This window comes from Chiloscyllium punctatum, chromosome 19, assembly GCF_047496795.1.
Source record: "Chiloscyllium punctatum isolate Juve2018m chromosome 19, sChiPun1.3, whole genome shotgun sequence".
NCBI lineage: Eukaryota > Metazoa > Chordata > Chondrichthyes > Orectolobiformes > Hemiscylliidae > Chiloscyllium > Chiloscyllium punctatum.
The window spans coordinates 89,550,917-89,569,631 of NC_092757.1; the positions used below are offsets into that span (position 1 = coordinate 89,550,917).

General features: G+C 38.9%; 1 protein-coding gene across 1 annotated transcript in view; it reads left to right on the top strand.

Annotated features, from left to right (window-relative positions):
- LOC140491600 (uncharacterized) overlaps window positions 1–11,395 on the top strand; it is a 161,154-nt gene extending 149,759 nt beyond the window's left edge. Inside the window, exons 30-31 of the mRNA XM_072590028.1 lie at window positions 533–733; window positions 9,302–11,395. Coding sequence (XP_072446129.1) covers window positions 533–733; window positions 9,302–9,340 — 240 coding nt within the window. The 3' untranslated portion in view covers window positions 9,341–11,395. The remainder of the gene's footprint in view (window positions 1–532; window positions 734–9,301) is intronic.
- The last annotated feature ends 7,320 nt before the right edge of the window (window positions 11,396–18,715 follow it).

The window sequence follows — 18,715 nt, forward strand, 5'->3', positions numbered from 1 at the left end:
CTCGTTCTCATATGTTTCATCACCATACTAGGTAATATCTTCAGTGAGCCTCTGAATGAAGCACTGGTGGTGTAGCTGCTTTCTATTTATATGTTTGAGTTTCCTTGGTTTGTGATGTAATTTCCTGTGGTGACATAATTTCCTCTGTTGATGTCATTTCCTCTTCTTATTCTTAGCGGGTGGTAAATGGGATCTAAGCCAATGTGTTTGTTGGTAGAGTTCCGGTTGGAATGCCATGCTTCTGGAATTCTCGTGCGTGTGTCGGTTTGGCTTGTCCTAGGATGGATGTGTTGTCCCAGTCAAAGTGGTGTCATTCTTGATCCATATGTAAGGATACAAGTGAGAGTAGGCCATGTCATTTTGTGGCTAGTTCATGTTCATGTATCCTGGTGGCTAGTTTTATGCCTGTTTGTCCAATGTAGCGTTTGTTACAGTTCTTGCAAGGTATTTTGTAGATGACATTAGTTTTGCTTGTTGAAAGTCACTGTATATTTGTTGCCTGATTGATCTGTTTTCATTGAATCTACTTCAGGTTATTAATGACCTTCTCACAATAGATAAAATAAGTAAATTTCTAAAAGTCCAATCGAACAAGAAGGGCAAAAACATGGTACAGCTTGTTCTGCAGAATCTGGATCGGAGAATCCAGAAATCCGGAAGCAATCACCCTGAATACAAACGTGAGGAGCAGTTTTATGAAGAAGCAATGGCAGAGACATTCTACACACTTGTGGTTAGTATTATCATGTACTGTGCTTGACATCTGATGTGGAGCAACATTGAATTCTACAACATTGAATTCCATGTTACTAATGTCTTTGTGCTACAATCATTGTGATGTTGGCATTGTCCTTTACTGTGTATAACCTGGTTGTAATAACTTGGTAAGCCCAACTGGAAAGGAATTTCATTTATTGTTGAACACCAAAATAGAGCCACCATTGTGGCGTATAAATGCTAGTGACCAAAAGTTCCACATACAGATCCCTGAGTCTGCTTTATTTCTTAAAGTAATTTCAAATCAACCTGTTCAGAGATATTATAACATACCCCTGGACTTCGCCTCCTGGCTCAGAGGTAGGAGACTATCACTGCACCACAAGAGCTGGATCTGGATATGCTTTATTTTTCTTTCTTCCTTTTATACCCAGAAATGCTCTCGCATAACTGAGTGACTGTCCCCACCAAAATCAACATGACTTCTTTTTTGTTTTCCTTTTTAAACAGTAACCACCATCAGTAAAACACTTGTGTTGCCAATTAGATATTTATGTGCAAAACCCCTTAAAGACAGTGCAAACCATCAAAACTTGAGGGCGAGGTAGGGAGCGAGAGAAGGGACTAAATCAAAGTGGAATTGGAGGGGAGTTAGTCTGCTTTATTTATTTGTTTATTCTTTCTTTCCTACACCCAAAAAATGCTATCACACACAACTGAGTGAATTTGCCACCACCAAAATCACATTGACTATTTTCTTTTTATAAACTACTAACTATTAACCGTAATCACCTGTGCAGCCAATTCAATTTTTACAAGCAAAGCCCAGTATGGGCAATATAAACCATCAAAATTGAGTGGAACGTAGGGAAAGAGGGAAGGGTGCTAGCAAGTAATATTAGAAATGATAGTAAAAGTTTCGTTCAATACATAAGAAACAAATCAGAGGCAAAAGTAAACATTGGGCCCCTCCAAATTGATGCAGGAAGGCTAGTGCTGGGAGATAAGGAAATAGCTGAATAACTTAATAAGTACTTTGCATCAGTCTTCACAGTGGAAGACAGGAGTAGTATCCCAACAATTAAGGAGAGTCAGAGGGCAGAGTTGAGTATGGCAGCCATTATAAAAGAGAAAGTGCTAGAAAAGCTAAAAGGTCTAAAAATTGATAAATCTCCTGGCCCCCTATACCCGAGAGTTCTGAGGGAGGTGCTGAGGAAATTGTGGAGGCGTTGGTTGTAACCTTTCAAGAGTCACTGGATCAGGGAAAGTCCCAGATGATTGGAAAATTGCTGTTATAACCCCCTTTTCAAGACACGATCAAGACAAAAGGTGGAAAATTATAGGCCAATTAGCCTAACCTCGGTTGTTGGTAAAATTCTAGAATCCATCCTTAAGGATGAGATGTCTAAATTCTTGGAAGTGCAGGGTCAGATTAGAACAAGTCAGGATGGATTTAGTAAGGGGAAGTCATGCCTGACAAACCTGTTACAATTCTTTGAAGAGGTAACAAGTAGGTTAGACTAGGGTAACCCAGTGAATGTTATCTATCTACAGTTTCAAAAGGCCTTTGATAAGGTGCCTCACGGGAGGCTGCTGAGTAAGGTGAAGGGCCCATGGTGTTCCAGGTGAGCTACTGGCATGGATTGAGGATTGGCTGTCTGATAGAAGGCAGAGAGTTGAGATAAAAGGTTCTTTTTCAGAATGGCAGCTAGTGACAGGTGGTGTCCTGCAGGGTTCAGTGTTCAGGCTGCAGCTGTTCACTGTATATATTAATGATCTGGATGAACGGACTGGGGCATTCTGGTGAAGTTTGCTGATAATACTAAGTTAGGTGGACAGGCAGTTAGTATTGAGGAGGTGGGGAGGTCGCAGAAAGATTGAGATAGTTTAGGAGAGTGGTCCAGGAAATGCCTGATGAAATTCAGCGTGAGCAAATGTGAGGTCTTGCACTTTTGATAAAAGAATACAGGCGTGGACTATTTTCTAAACGGTAAGAAAATTCATAAAGCCAAAGTGCAAAGGGATCTGGGAGTGCTAGTCCAGGATTCTCTGAAGGTTAACTTATAGGTTGAGTCCGTGATTAAGAAAGCAAATGTAATGTTGTCATTTATCTCAAGAGGGTTGGAATATAAAAACAGCGATGTGCTTCTGAGACTTTATAAAGCTCTAGTTAAGCCTCATTCAGAATACTGTGTCCAATTTTGGGCCCCACACCTCAGGAAGGACATACTGGCACTGGAGCATGTCCAGCGGAGATTCACATGGATGATCCCTGGAATGATAGGCCTAACATGTGATGAACGGCTGAGGATCCTGGAATTGTATTCATTAGAGTTTAGAAGGTCGAGGGGAGATCTAATCGAAACTTACAAGATAATGCATGGCTTAGAAAGGGTGGAAGCTGGGAAGTTGTTTCTGTTAGATGGGGAGACTAGGGACCCATGGGCACAATCTTAGAATTAGATGGGGTCAATTTAGAACGGAAATGAGGAGACATTTCTTCAGCCAGAGAGTTGCCACTGAGTGCAGTGAGGCTGGACGTTAAATGTCTTCAAGGCAGAGAGTGATAAATTCTTGATCTTGCAAGGAATTAAGGGCTATGGGGAGAGGACAGGTAAGTGAAGTTGAAATGCCCATCAGCCATGATTTAATGGTGGAGTGGACTCGATGGGTCAAATGGCCTTACTTCCACTCCTATGTCTTGTGGTCTTATGGACTTAATCAAAGTGGAGTTGAAGGGGGAGTTAGTCTACTTTATATTTTTTGGGTTCAGAATGAGTTCCATCTGTTATCAAGAGAGCTCAGACTCAATAAACTCCACAAGGCGGTGGACTTTATTAAAGGCTATCATATTGCTCCATTTAGTTCCTAATTATACTTAAATCCTTATTGAAGAGCTATACTTGAAGAACCATAGCTGTACAGTGAGCTCATCCTTGAGTTTCCATAATAGCAAAATATTATAATTATTCAAATAATAATTTGTAGCAAAATAAAACCTTGTTTGTGTTATAATCCCAGTTGATGTTATTACCAAACAAGTTAAATCAAATACTGAAATCTGGTTTGATAGATCATATTTTAATTTGTTTTCATTTTAACAAAGTGATCTCTCGCTGAGACATAATCATGCAATGCTACAGATTTTGCTTTAACAGTAAAATGTATGTTTATTAACAAAAGAAATGAAAATAAAATAGAATAAACCAAACCAACTACTTTTAATATAAATTTAAAGGTACTAAACACGGTGTAAAAGTACAATCATGTTAATCCTAAAAACACTCCTCTAAAAATTGAAAAGAAAACAGCTTTTCTAATCTACCCAAATCAAGCCTCTTGTGCAGACCCAAAAACACATTCCATACAATATTCCAGAATCCTTGTATCTAACGCCTTTGTAAGTTTAGGTTAGTTGTGACTTCAAATTACAACTGGTACCTCAGATGGCTTCATCTTAGAGCTATTATACTCTTAAGTTTAAATGTACTCAGCTTTAAGTAACTTCATCAAGATTTTATTCCAACACTTCTGGAGTAGGACTAACACTAACTCTTTTCTCTTTACTATAACCTTCCCTTCACAGGAATGCTGATCTATACAGCCATCTTCATCCTAGAGTTTCACAGGACTTCCTCTCAAAGTAAAATTGAAATCAAGTTTTCCTGTTTACCCAATAGGGGTTTTCTTGAAATTAAAAGAAGTCCCAGAAGTCTCTAACTAGCCATTATTGCTGGGTCACAGAGCATTCGAGGATAAACAAAACTTCATTTGTGGTGCACAGGAAAGCTAGGTGTCAAAAACTGTTTTAAAAGTAATCATCACTGCAACAGAAATATATACAAGTTATTAATTTCATCCACACACACACAAACCCCACAGGTTATGTGTAAATATAGGCAATCCTCAGATAGTGAATGGATTCCTTTCTGCAGTCCATTCACAAGTTGATTTGAACTCAAATCAGCACACGTTGTAAAGCAGCTGTCTGTAAGTACAAGAAATAGTCATATGTTGGGTTTTAAAATTACAACCATGTATGGGATTGCGTTTGTAGGTGCGAGCATTCATATGTTGGATGTTTATAAACCGGGGACCTTCTGCGTATAATGTTTATGTTAAACTTGTAACTGACATTATTTATATATATGCGATCCAGTACGTTACATTGCCAAAGATAACAAAAACTAGTGCTGCAATTCTGATCACATAAGCTGCACAATCTCTCAACAGTGGCCAGTAAGTCAACCTACAAACCATAGTAGTTAATAATACACATGCAACACAGATAGTGAGCAAATTGTAAACTGCTGACCCAACTATTGTACTGAACTAGTGATTGAGTTTTTTGAAGAAGTGACAAAGAGGATTAATGAAGGCAGAGCGGTGGATGTTGTCTATATGGACTTCAGTAAGGCATTTTGGATATATAACTGGCTCAAAGGTAGGAGAAAGAAGGTGTTGGTGGAGAGTTGCTTTCCAGACAAGAGGACTGTGACCAGCAGTGTGCTGCAAAGATCAGTGCTGGATCCGATACTTTTTGACATTTATATAAATTGTTTGGATGTGAATATTGGGGGCATGGTTAATAAGTTTGCAGATGATACCAAAATTGGAGGTGTAGTGGATAGCAAAGAAGGTTACCTCAGAAAGCAACAGGATCTTGATTGGATGGACCAATGGACCGAGGAGTGGCAGACTTAATTTACATAAATGTGAGGTGCTGCATTTTGGAAAGGCAAATCAGGGCAGGACTTATACACTTAATGGTAAGGTCCTGGAGAATGTTGCTGAACAAAGAGACCTTGGAGTGCAGGTTCATAATTCCTTGAAAGTGGAGTCTCAGTTCGACAGGGTCACGAAGAAGGCATTTGGTATGCTTGCCTTTACTGGTCAATGCACTTTGGTATAGGAGTTGGGAAGTCATGTTGCAGCTGTACAGGACATTGGTTAGGTCACTTTTGGAATACTGCGTTTAGTTCTGGTCTCCCTGCTGTAAGAAAGATGTTATGAAACTTGAAAGGGTTCAGAAAGATTTACAATGATAATGCCAGAATTGGAGAGTTTGAGTTAAAGGGAGAGTTTGAATAGGCTTGGGCTATTTTTGCTGGAGCATCGGATGCTGAGGTGTGACCTTATAGAAGTTTATAAAATCATGAGTGGTATGGATAGGGTGAATAGCCAAAGTCTTTTCCCCAAGGTAGGTGACTGCAAAACTAGAGGGCATAGGTTTAAGGTGAGACGGGAAAGATATAAAAAGGACCTAAACTGGTAAGTGTTTATGCAGAGGGTGGTGCATTTATGGAATGAGCTGCTGAATGGGTATATGAATGGGAAGGGTTGAGAGGCATATGGGTCAAAAGCTGCAAATGGGACTAGATTAATTTAGGAGCTCTGGTCAGCATGGTCAAGTTGGACCGAATGGTCTGTTTCCGTGCAGTATATCTCTATGACTCTATGACCCATCTTTCCTTCTAGTATCTGCTTCTATTCTCATTGAATGGGTAGCATAAAATCTTGCTTCTGGATCCCCCAGCAGTACTTTTGAACAGTTTAAGAAGGTAATGGCAGCCCTGTGTGCCAACTCTCTGAGATTTTTCTTTCTGTGGGGGTGTGTCTTGTCAACTTCCCATGACAGCTTGCCTGAAACTGTGAACTTTTGACACTGTTTGTGCCAGCTCCAGCACACAATTCCCAATTGGACTGCAGGTCTTAAATCACATAATGCTGCTGCGTTGGCATTAAAGCATCTCTGCCTGCAGAATGACTAATGTATTCAGATGTCACATTTCAACACCTGTCCCTCTATATTTATTCACCCAGTCATCCTACTTTCATACAGAATCTTTTAGTACTGAGAAACGTTCTGCCAAGACAGCTCTTCAAGCTGTTTTTTTTATTTTGGAAGTCTTTTGAACTCAATTTAAAACGAATGAAAGCATTCAACATATTTTACTGTAATAGTGCTCATTCTGATTTGATCTCTGCATCAAAGTAAGAAATGTTAAATGATCTGAACCTGACATGTTAATTAATACCTCTGTAGCTTTTACCTCTTATTCATACACACTAATACACCACCTAATATTTTTATTGGCAGTTAAATATAACACTTTAAATTACATTTCCTTCCACCACCCCCTTCAAGATGTAAAGTTTGGGTAAACTGTGAGCTGAAGACTTGTTTTAGATTGGTTGGACCCCTGAAATTGTGTTAGAGCGAGACAGTGTCTTCATATGCTTGAAGTTAAAGATTTCGAGTTTCTGTGCTCAATGACATTTGACTCCAACGACCATATGTGCTGGATAATTTATGTTCCTGTAATCAATGTGTAATCTGTTATAGGTCTCCAGGGATGGCATAAGTTATCCAGTGGTTGTAAGTCAAGTGTGTTCTTGAAAACTGGATACACATCCATGGTTTATATCCAACCCTCACTCTCTTTCACCAAAGCAATTCTAACAAGATTGGAAATCGTATCTGTTAACTATTTATTAGAGATGTTAAAGTTAGCCTCAATTCTGGCAAGTAAGGAAAATATTTAGTAAAGTTTTCCACTCATGGTTATTACCCCTAGCTAAAAGGGCTACACCCCGCTTCCAGAAAATCAATCATTTTTGAATACTCCTCTGTCCTGACACCTGGACTGACACCTGTGCCTCGCAGTCCACAGTTCATGATTTGAAACTTAACTCCAGTTAAAGATCTTAACTCTATACCTTCAGTATCTTTGCCTTGATGTAATAGCCATTTTTTTCAACTTCCAAACTGCAGGCTATAAGGTTGAATATATGGTGAACAATAGAGTGGATGTTCACTATAGGACATAACTATACCTCCTCAAATTTACTGGTGTTCCTTCTCAATAACCAAAACCCTTTATGCTCCAAGATTATCCTGCAAATGGCAATAAATCTAAACCATCTAGCTCCTAATATTTTTCTCAGACTCAAAAGTGTGAGAGACACATGGATGTTCCTCTGTCCGAAGTCAAGATGATATAGAGTCATAGAGATACAGCACGGAAACAGACCCTTATGTCCAACTCATCCATGCTGACCAGGTATCCTAACCTAATCCATTTGCTATCACCCTGCCCATATCCCTTTCAACCCGTCCTATTCATATACCCATCCAGATGCCTTTTAAATGTTGTAATTGTACCAGCCTCCACCACTTCCTCTGGTAGCTCATTCCATACACACTCTGTGTGAAAAAGTTGCCTTTGGATCCCTTTTAAATTTTTCCCCTCTCACCCTAAACCTTTACCCTCTAGTTTTGGACTCCCCTACCCCAGGGAAAAGATGCTTCTTTTACTGTACCCACTGACAGCCTCACAACTCCTCTTTCTCAATTCTAAATATTCTGTTCTATCTTCCAATTAAATGAACTGTCAATAATTCTCTCTAGCTCAGCTTGTTCGTGAAGTAGAGTGACTCAATACCTTACAACCCTCACCTTTAATGCTTGTGCTTGCCAACATGGTCAAAATGTGATTCCTTTGAGCACGTCTGTTCCAATCTGATTAAACTCTAGGATAACTTTGTTGCCTTGGAACTATACTTCCATCTCTGTTTATAGACTGTCCATTTCTGATTCCAGACTGCTACATCATTGAAACTGTTGGGAAAAATTGCCAGTGGCAAAATATACAACTGTGATCTCTCAATCTTAATATAATTGTTCACTCCATCCTTCAACATCTGCAGTCCATCGCTCCTCTCTCTGAGCTCCTTCCCACTGCTGATACCAGTTTCCATTTGTGGAATTTTTTTTCCCAGATACCCCTGTTCCAATATTCTAAAATCCTTTGGTAAAGGCATGGGAAACATCTGGTGTCTCACCAAAAAGGCCATTTGTACAATTTCAGGCAGTAACTGTTGACTGGTAATTTATTATGCAAGTCATCAGAGCCAAACTTCATTGTTTCATCATCATCTGATGGCTGCATTTGTACTTCCTAGCAGGGTTTGGGTAACAATATGAAGCAGGTCATTTTTTTTATTACAAGATACTATTGCTAATTGAAGCACCATCTCAGAACTATGCTCATGCTGTAAAGTGTGAAACTCTGGTTGTTTCTTCTGCCTGCTGTATTCACTTACCAATGTGTGTGTTGTTGCTTCTAGCAAATACTTAGCATTGGATGCATGTGTGTCAGCCATGGCTCATTGGTACTGTTTTCACCTCTGAATCCAAAAAAATTTTACTACTCCAAGGTCTTGACCGAGAAAATCTAAGTTGATACTTCAAATGTTTTCTCTTTCAGATGAGATGTTATACCAAAGCCCATGTAGTCTCTTAGATAAACGTGGCATTAGTTCAAAGAAAAGAAGTAATTTCCCCAGTTCAGAGAATATCTATCCCTTAACTAACGGTTAAAAGTAGATTATCTGGTTAAGATCACAGCGTATTTCCTAATTCACAACTATGACCAGAACTTCAAGAGTACCACATTAGCTTTAAAGTACTAATAAAAGCAAGTTTCCTTTTTTTAGCAGACAATAAGTGTCTCTGAGTTATAAAATTCATACAAGCAATTGCAATTCAAAGTTATAATTTTATTTTTTATTTTTTAAACAGGTATCAGCACAAAGGAATGCAAGATTTGAACCTCTCTGAATAACAGTTGGATGGTGTGAGCTGCTCGTAGGTGTGAAGATTGAGACAATAATTCAGATTTCATGACTATGGGAGATCTGTAACCTCTTTTTCAAAAACTACATCTAAAAAAATCATGCAAGTTTATTTTTCTCCTGACAGGCTATGACCATGCTTACCCCTTTTAAAAACGTTTTGACAATTTATTTTTCAACGAATGCAAGTTTTAGTGAGAATATGGCAAACTAAGTGAGAATAGAGTTGCTACTTCAATGATGAGAACTACCAATAATTTATAGAGGGTAACATTTATCCTAATCTGCTAGTGAAGCATTTACCCCAGCACTTATTGCTTGGGTTAAGTGGAATGTTTCTAGGGTTTTATGCCCTATATTAATTCACTGTGTATGTTAAGAATCTGAGCTATTCAGAAGTAAAATGCTACTTTCTAGAAAGACTGTCTTTTCATGTTTGTGTTTTTTAAAATTCTGAACTGAAATGAGAAGAGAACGGTTTTAAAACCAGAGATTACAAGGATTGCTGCCTAGTTTAAAAGTTAAAAATCACACACCTCCAGGTTATAGTCCAACAGGTTTATTTGGAAGTTTTCTGTCCATCTATAATCCACGTTTTTCTCCCTGATGTGACTGTGAGTGTATGGAGAAGTTTATAAGGGGGTTAGAGGGAATTAGAATTATATTACCTGTAGGTAGAGTCTATTCATCTATAATAGACATGCTTATTAAGAAATTTGGTCCATGTTTGATGTCACCCTGGGTCTAAAAGACAGGTCAGTTGGGGAACTCTGCGTATTTTTCAAAAAATCTTCGTTTTGTGATGAGAACAGGAATACTAGGCTTGATTTCCAGCACTCTGCCCTCTTGAGGTATGACATATCACATAGTACCTAATTTTACTGCCTGATGAGTATAATTTGGGTAAGTGTTGAACTGCACTTCCATCTTAGCCCTTGGAGTTTCTGAGTGAAGGGTCTGATTAAAATTAACCCGATAATGCAGAGTTTCTGAAGAGTTGAAGTCAGATGGTAAGCAGAAGGTGGGAGTATTGCAAGAATATATTTTATTTAATGCTTCAAAATTCTTTATTTCATTTCATACAACAGCATTGACAAGATTTTCATTGGTTTGCACCAGTTGGCCTGAACGCCTCAAATATTGGGATATTTGTTTGGAGGCCAGAAGCCTGCATAGAAAGTTTTCAATGTTTCTTCTGTTTACTTTAATGGATGAAAAATCAGGTAGATGCTTTTGCATGTTTGCACTCCAAACAGTCTGCTTTATCAATGCTATTGTAATCCTGTGCACTTGGGCACAGACCCAGGAAAATCTCCTCATAATAGTGATAATTGAGTGAGGCTTGGAAGAAATAAATGAGTTGTCTAGAGAATCAGCATTATGATAAAATAGATCTATTCCCAAACTTGGCTTGTTGCTGGTCAAAAAACAAAATCTTGCAAAATTAGTTCTTCTGCCTCTTGGAGAGACCTAAACAAATATTTAATGCAGGTTCTAATTTTCATACTTGTATATATAATTTCTTTACATGCTATATCCCCCAACTTGGTAAATCTGACATACAATAAGTTCATAAATTTGTGTGAGGTAGATATTTGTGTTTTTTTTTAGTTGTGCAACATAAAGAGGTAGGCTAGGTGGTGGGCTCCAATTATTAATCTCACTTGAGGCAATAATAGGGAATTAAGAAAGTTATGGACTGTGAAATGTACTTCCAGACCACTGGAATCTCTCAATGTGGTATTTTAACTTGGCATCTAACCATTTTCTGAATGACCTTGTCTCGAATATCCCATTTGATAAGTTATTCAAGACATGAAATATCTTTTTGCAAATATCTTTTTGCAAATCCTGCCAAATTAACTTTTCAGCTGTTTATATTTATGGCATATGGTTCTGCTGCGCTGCCTTATCTTAAAGCAGTGTTCGTGATTTATCTTGTCTAAGCTTTTTAGAATTTTATTTACTGCTGTGGGATTTCCTCTTAAATCTTTAGCTGCAGAGATCAAGCTTTTTCAATGTTTTCTCATTTGTCATCTACTTGCACACAAAATCATTTCAATAAAGTTTGTTTCTTCAAAACTTCTCCAGAACAAAATCGTGCCTCTGTTTGATCATGCTCACATAGATATATGATAGATATATGTTTCAAAATGTTGTGCAGTGGAAAGGGTGGACAACATTTAGTAAGGGAAGGATTTTGGAGGTGGAGGTTACTGAAAGGTGTGGTTGAAGGCTTTTGAGGCAAGGAGAAAGGTTGTTAGGAAAATAGTTTTTGGGTAGAATTTGAGAACAGAGATTCTAAATTACCCTTCCAAGTTATGATGACATGCAGACGGGGAAAATCTTGTATTTTATTTTGTGTGAAGTCTCTTTTTCGTCTTTACACTTTCTCCATTCTTGTAGCATGGTGAGCAGATATCCAAACAATATTCTGCATGTGGACTGACCAATGTAGTTTTGGTATTACTACATCAAACTCACTCCTGGAGCAAATTTTCTGCCAAATGAAGCAAAATGTTATCCTGAACTTACAGTTGAATTCTTTTTATATTCTTCTGACAGCATTTTTTCAGATATGTATAAGACCAAAAACAATAAATCCTCACTGTAAATCATATTAACCAACTGTGAATGAGAAAATACTTAAATTGATGCATAAAATTCAGATTTAATTTTCAATCAAATGTGTGCCATAAGAGTCCTTTACCTGTTTAGTTAAACTTTCTTCACTGACTATTTATCATTTAGTGAGGGGCATGCACCCTCAGTTAATTCCTTCGCTCCTGCAAATCTATTGCTGAGGAGGCCAAGTAAGCAATTTGTTTCTAGACCTCCCCTGAAGTCCCCATTGGCCAGTTGTCAGAGAGGTATCATAGCAACTCTACAATACCTTCCAATCTGACTATATTTTCTCTGGAGCTTTAATTTATCCATCCTGTAGGGGTTCTAATTCTAATTCAATGTTCAAAAGACTGAAATATCAAATAGGTCAATAACCTCCTGTTGTTTTGAGAACGACAAAGGTGTTGGGAGTCAGACCTTTAACTTTCTATCTCTGATGATGCTTGATCTCTGACTTTGTAGTGTATTGAAATTGCTAGCTTCAAAGACAGAACTGCCTGCTAAGAAAAATACTCTGAACAGAATGACATGAGTATTGCTATTTAAACAAGATTCCTCAAAAACATCAAGATTTCTGCTGTCAGTCGTCATTTAAGGAAAGGAGGTAGATATGACTGCTGAGGAATTTGAACAAGAGAGTGAAGCAAATTATATGTCCTTTCCCCCAGTGTTTTTTCCTCTTAGATTAATTGGAATGAGGCATACCACCTTTTAACAATCATTCTCGGAAGCCTTTTACGTTTTGTTTAAGTCAGTAATGCATTGATGTGTTCTGGAAAGAAAGACACAAATGTTTGACAGTTCAACACTAAAAATGCACAAAAAACAGAGAATGCTGGAGAAACTCAGCATATCTGGCAGTATCTGTGGAGAGAGAAACAGTTAACGTTTCACATTTGTTTCTTCAAAAGTTTCTCCAAACTTCTTCTAAACAAATTTGTGCATCTGTTTAATAATTCTTACATAGGTCTATGTTTTAAAAGGTTGTGCAGTGGAAGCGGTGGACAATATTTAGTAAGGGAAGGATTTTGGAGGTGGAGCTTATTGAAAAGTGTGGGAAGGCTTTTGAGGCAAGGAGAAAGGTAGTAAAGGAAAGTGATTTTGGGATAGAATTTGAGAACAGATTCTAAATTATCTTTCTACATTATGATTTGCGTGCTGGGAAAAGCCTACATTTAATTTTGTGTGAAGTCCCTTTACTAAGAATATTTTGAAGGTTTTGTTTGCTGACACTGTATTTTGAAAGAGAGTTAATTCATTTCCTGAACATGACATCATCAGCTTCCAAGAAATGCCCCATGTGACTTGGGCTTTCCATAGGGATAAACAGCTACAAACCAAAGGGTAAATACAAAGCTAATTGCAATGGGGTTGGGTTTTAGCATGATTTCCTTTGTTTAGCAGTTCAGAATATATGGCAAGAGAAAACAAGTAAGACTATTCCCCAAAATGGAATGTTATTCTATTAACAGTTTTTGAACAGATCCTCATTTTCAATCAGGAATTCAACAGAGCAGAGGCTCTTTCACTCTTTGCATTTTATACTATAGGTTAGGAAATTGAGATAGAGATAGGGAAGGTAGAGTTGGGGATAATGGCAGTAGATGGGGAAAATAGAAATATTGAATGCATTGGTTATTGGAGGATTGGAAATCAATATGACACCCCTACTCAAAAAGGGAGGGAAGAGACAAGTGAGTAACCAAGACCAATTAGTGTAATATTTCTAGTTAGAAAAATATTGATATTCGTTACTAAGGAAGTAATAGGAGCATATGTGGAAAATCAAACAGAGTCAGCATGGCTTCATGGCCTGACTAATTTATTCGAGTTTTTTCGAGGAAGTCTCAACCAGAGTGGATAGAGGGGAACCAGTAAATGTTTTGTATTTGAACTTCCAGAAGGCATTCAACAAGGTACTTCACGAAGGTTAAGTCATAAGTTAAGAGCCCGTAGTGTTGGACGTAGTGTATTGGCATGGTTAGAGAATTAGCTAATGAGTGTGAAACTGAGAGTAGGGATGAGTGGTTCTTTTTCAGGTTGGCAACCTATAATCATAGGGTTCTACATGATTGGTGCTAACACTGCACTGTTAACAATGTATTTTAATGGCTTGGAGGAAGAAAGCAAATGAACTGTAACCAAACTTGCAGATAATACATAAATAGGTGGAAAGATATGTTGCAACATGGATACAAACTAGTTGCAGAAAGATATTGATAGGTTAAGAGGGCAAAATGTTGGCAAATGGAGTATAATATGGGAAAATATGAAGTTTATTTTGTAAGGGAGAACCAAAAAAACAATATTGCTTAAACAGAGAAAGCTATAACACAAAGGGACTTGGAGGTACTTGTGAATGAAACACAGAAAGCTAGCACATAGATGCAGTAGGTAATCAGGGAGGCTAATGGAATATTAGCCTTTATTTCAAGGGGGTTGGAGTATAAGAGTAAGGACATTTTACTGCAAATGTATGAGGTGAGACCTAAGCTGGAGTACTGTGAGCAGTTTTGGTCCCCTTATTTAAGGAAAGATATCATTTCACTTAAGGGAGTTCAGAGGATTCTTCAAGAATTTGATAAGGCCAGTGTTGAGAGAATGTTTTCCCCTCATAGGACCAGATGGCATAGTCTCAGCATAAAGGTGTACTGATTTAAGACTGAGATGAGGAGGCATTTCTTTTAGAGGGTTGTGAGTCATTGGAACTCTTAATCACAGAGAGCTGTGGCCAGTTCTTGTTAATATTTAAAGGAAAGATCGATTGATTCTTGATAAGTAGAGCAATAAAGTGTTTAGTGTTTGTTTTTTTAAAAAATTAACACTTCTGGATTTACAGCATGGCTGTCACCAATCACATGATTCTGGTTAACCACAATTTCTAGAAAGTTCCAATTAGCAGTAACCAGGGTCAGAAGCTTATATCATCCTCCTAGAACATTGTACTCCATGCATTATGTAGATATTCCAGATGATTAGCTCAGGCAATTCAGATCAAATGAAATGATAGAAACACATTATGTATGAGAGCGCACTAATGTCGTCCAGAGTTATCCTCTTAACGTACTATAACTTTTGATACATGACATCAAAACTATGATGACATTGTTAACTGACTGACTCAAATGGGAGACCCCCCCAGTCATGTGACTTAAATTTGTTTGAATACCCTTCTCTGGTAAAGAATATCTGCTGCAATCCCAAAATGGCCAGCAATGATGGATGCGAGACATATGCGCATGTGCCGATGGTGTGAGATCGCGCTAATCTATCAGAGACTTCTGTCACCCCGCTGCTGCTGGCCACTGCACCCCTCTGACTACTGACCACTACTACCCTTTCTCTGCTGTCTGCATCCCCTCAATTTGCTGCTATTCACATTACCCCCTCCCTACAACTTGCCTCTGTTAGTGGTGCCCGTTGCTGTATGACTCTCCACTTCAGGCTGTTTTAACAAGTTAGTGACTGCACTACCTAGTGACAGCATTGTCAGTGTTTATTACACGGTTTCACTTCTTCCTTCAATCTGCTTTATATATTAGTGCAGTCAACATCAAGGTAGGTCCAAGCTTGGGTGTAGCCTGCCTCTAGTCTTGGATTTCTCTCAAATGCTGATTTCTGTAAAGAATCTGTATTTCACTTGAAAAATGAACTGAAGTCCTAGCTATAAGAAGTATATTATGCCTTCACCTGCAATCCACCTGCACTCGAACTTGTCTGAAAAAGTAATTCTGCCAGAACAGACAACAGCAAAACTCCACTGGACACTGACTTACTGGAGTTGAGAGTGTGGTGCTGGAAAAGCACAGCAGGTCAGGCAGCATCTGAGGAACAGGAGAGTTGACGTTTCAGACAAAAGCCCTTCATCAGGAATGAGCACTAGATTCTAATTCATGTGAATTAATATAGTATCTTTGATTTTTAATTCTTCCATATATGCATGCTTGTATGTGTGAATGTATGTTATGAGAAACCATTCCCCCCACCTTTTTTCGAATGCATTAATAAACCCTATTTGTTTTAATCCTGAAGAGTATGCTATGGATCATTTTTAAATTGGACTTCACAAACAAGTTTTGGGAATAAAGAAAGAAGCCAATTAAAAGTCCATAGGAAGGGAAAAGGTTGAGATTCTGAAGGGTGATTACAGAGAGTTAGGCAGGAATTTAAAAAGGAGGTCCTCGAGAGTAGTAATATCTGGAATACTCCCGGTGCTATGAGCTAGTGAGGGTAGGAATAGGAGGATAGAGCAGGTGAATGCATGGCTGAGGAGCTGGTGTATGGGAGAAGGATTCACATTTTTGGATCATTGGAATCTCTTTTGGGGTAGAAGTGACCTGTACAAGAAGGACGGATTGCACCTAAATTGGAAGGGGACTAATAGACTGGCAGGGAGATTTGCTAGAACTGCTCGGGAGGATTTAAATTAGTAAGGTGGGGGTGGGGCCCAGGGAGATTGTGAGGTAAGAGATCAATCTGAGACTGGTACAGTTGGGAACAGAAGAGAGTCAAACAGTCAGAGCAGGCAGGGAGGGACAAGGTAGGACTACTAAATTAGACTGCATTTATTTCAATGCAAGGGGTCTAACAGGGAAGGCAGATGAACTCACGGCATGGTTAGGAAGATGGGACTGGGATATCATAGCAATTACAGAAACATGGCTCAGGGACGGGCAGGACTGGCAGCTTAATGTTCCAGGATACAAATGCTACAGGAAGGATAGAAAGGGAGGCAAGAGAGGCGGGGGAGTGGCGTTTTTAATAAGGGATAGCATTACAGCTGTGCTGAGGGAGGATACTCCCGGAAATACATCCAGGGAAGTTATTTGGGTGGAACTGAGAAATAAGAAAGGGATGATTACCTTATTGGGATTGTATTGTAGACCCCCTAATAGAGGGAAATTGATAAACAAAGTTGTAAGGAAATCTCAGCTATCTGTAAGAATAATAGGATGGTTATGGGAGGGGATTTTAACTTTCCAAACATAGACTGGGATTGCCATAGTGCTAAGGGTTTAGATGGAGAGGAATTTGTTAAGTGTGTACAACAACATTTTCTGATTCAGTGTGTGGATGTACCTACTAGAGAAGGTGCAAAACTTGACCTACTCTTGGGAAATAAGGCAGTGTAGGTGATTGAGGTGTCAGTGGGGGAGCACTTTGGGGCCAGCGACCATAATTCTATTAGATTTAAAATAGTGATGGAAAAGGATAGACAAGATCTAAAAGTTCAAGTTCTAAATTGGAGAAAGGCCAATTTTGACGCTATTAGACAAGAACTTTCAAAAGCTGATTGGGGACAGATGTTCGCAATTAAAGGGACAGCTGGAAAATGGGAAGCCTTCAGGAATGAGATAACAAGAATCCAGAGAAAATATATTCCTGTCAGGGTGAAAGGAAAGGCTGGTAGGTATAGGGAATGCTGGATGACTAAAGAAATTGAGGGTTTGGTTAAGAAAAAGAAGGAAACATATGTAAGGTACAGACAGGATAGATCGAATCCTGAGAAGAGTATAAAGGCAGTAAGAGTATACTTAAGAGGGATATCAGGAGGGCAAAAAGGGGACATGAGATAGCTTTGGCAAATAGAATTAAGGAGAATCCAAAGGTTTTTTTTATAAATACATTAAGGACAAAAGGGTAACTAGGGAGAGAATAGGGGCCCTCAAAGATCAGCAAGGCGGCCTTTGTGTGGAGCTGCAGAAAATGGGGGAGATACTAAACGAGTATTTTGCATCAGTATTTACTGTGGAAAAGGATATGGAAGATATAGAATGTAGGGAAATAGATGGTGACACCTTGCAAAATGTCCAGATTACAGAGGAGGAAGTGCTGGATGTCTTGAAACTCATAAAGGTGGATAAATCCCCAGGACCTGATCAGGTGTACCCTAAAACTCTGTGGGAAACTAGAGAAGTGATTGCTGGGCCTCCTGCTAAGATATTTGTATCATTAATAATCACAGGTGAGGTGCCAGAAGACTGGAGGTTGGCTAATGTGGTACCACTGTTTAAAAAGGGTGACAAGGACAAGCCAGGGAACTATAGACTAGTGAGCCTGATGTCGGTGGTGGGCAAGTTGTTGGAGGAATCCTGAGGGACAGGATGTACGTGTATTTGGAAAGGCAAGGGCTGATTAGAGATAGTCAACATGGCTTTGTGAGTGGGAAATCATGTCTCACAAACATGATTGAGTTTTTTGAAGAAGTAACAAAGAGGATTGATGAGGGCAGAGCGGTAGATGTGATCTATAAGGCATTTGACAAAGTTCCCCATGCGAGACTGGTTAGCAAGGTTAAATCTCACGGAATACAGAGAGAACTGGCCATTGGATACAGAACTGGCTCAAAGGTAGAAGACAGAGGGTGGTGGGGGAGGGTTGTTTTTCAGACTGGAGGCTGTGACCAGTGGAGTGCCACAAGGATCGGCGGTGGGTCCTCTACTTTTTGTCATTAACATAAATGATTTGGATATGAGCATAAGAGGTACAGTTAGTAAGTTTGCAGATGACACCAAAATTGGAGGTATAGTGAACAGCGAAGAAGGTTACCGCAGATTACAACAGGATCTTGACCAGATGGGCCAATGGACTGAGAAGTGGCAGATGGAGTTTAATTCAGATAACTGTGAGGTGCTGCATTTTGGGAAAGCAAATCTTAGCAGGACTTATACACTTAATGGTAAGGCCCTAGGGAGTGTTGCTAAACAAAGAGACCTTGGAGTGCAGGTTCATAGCT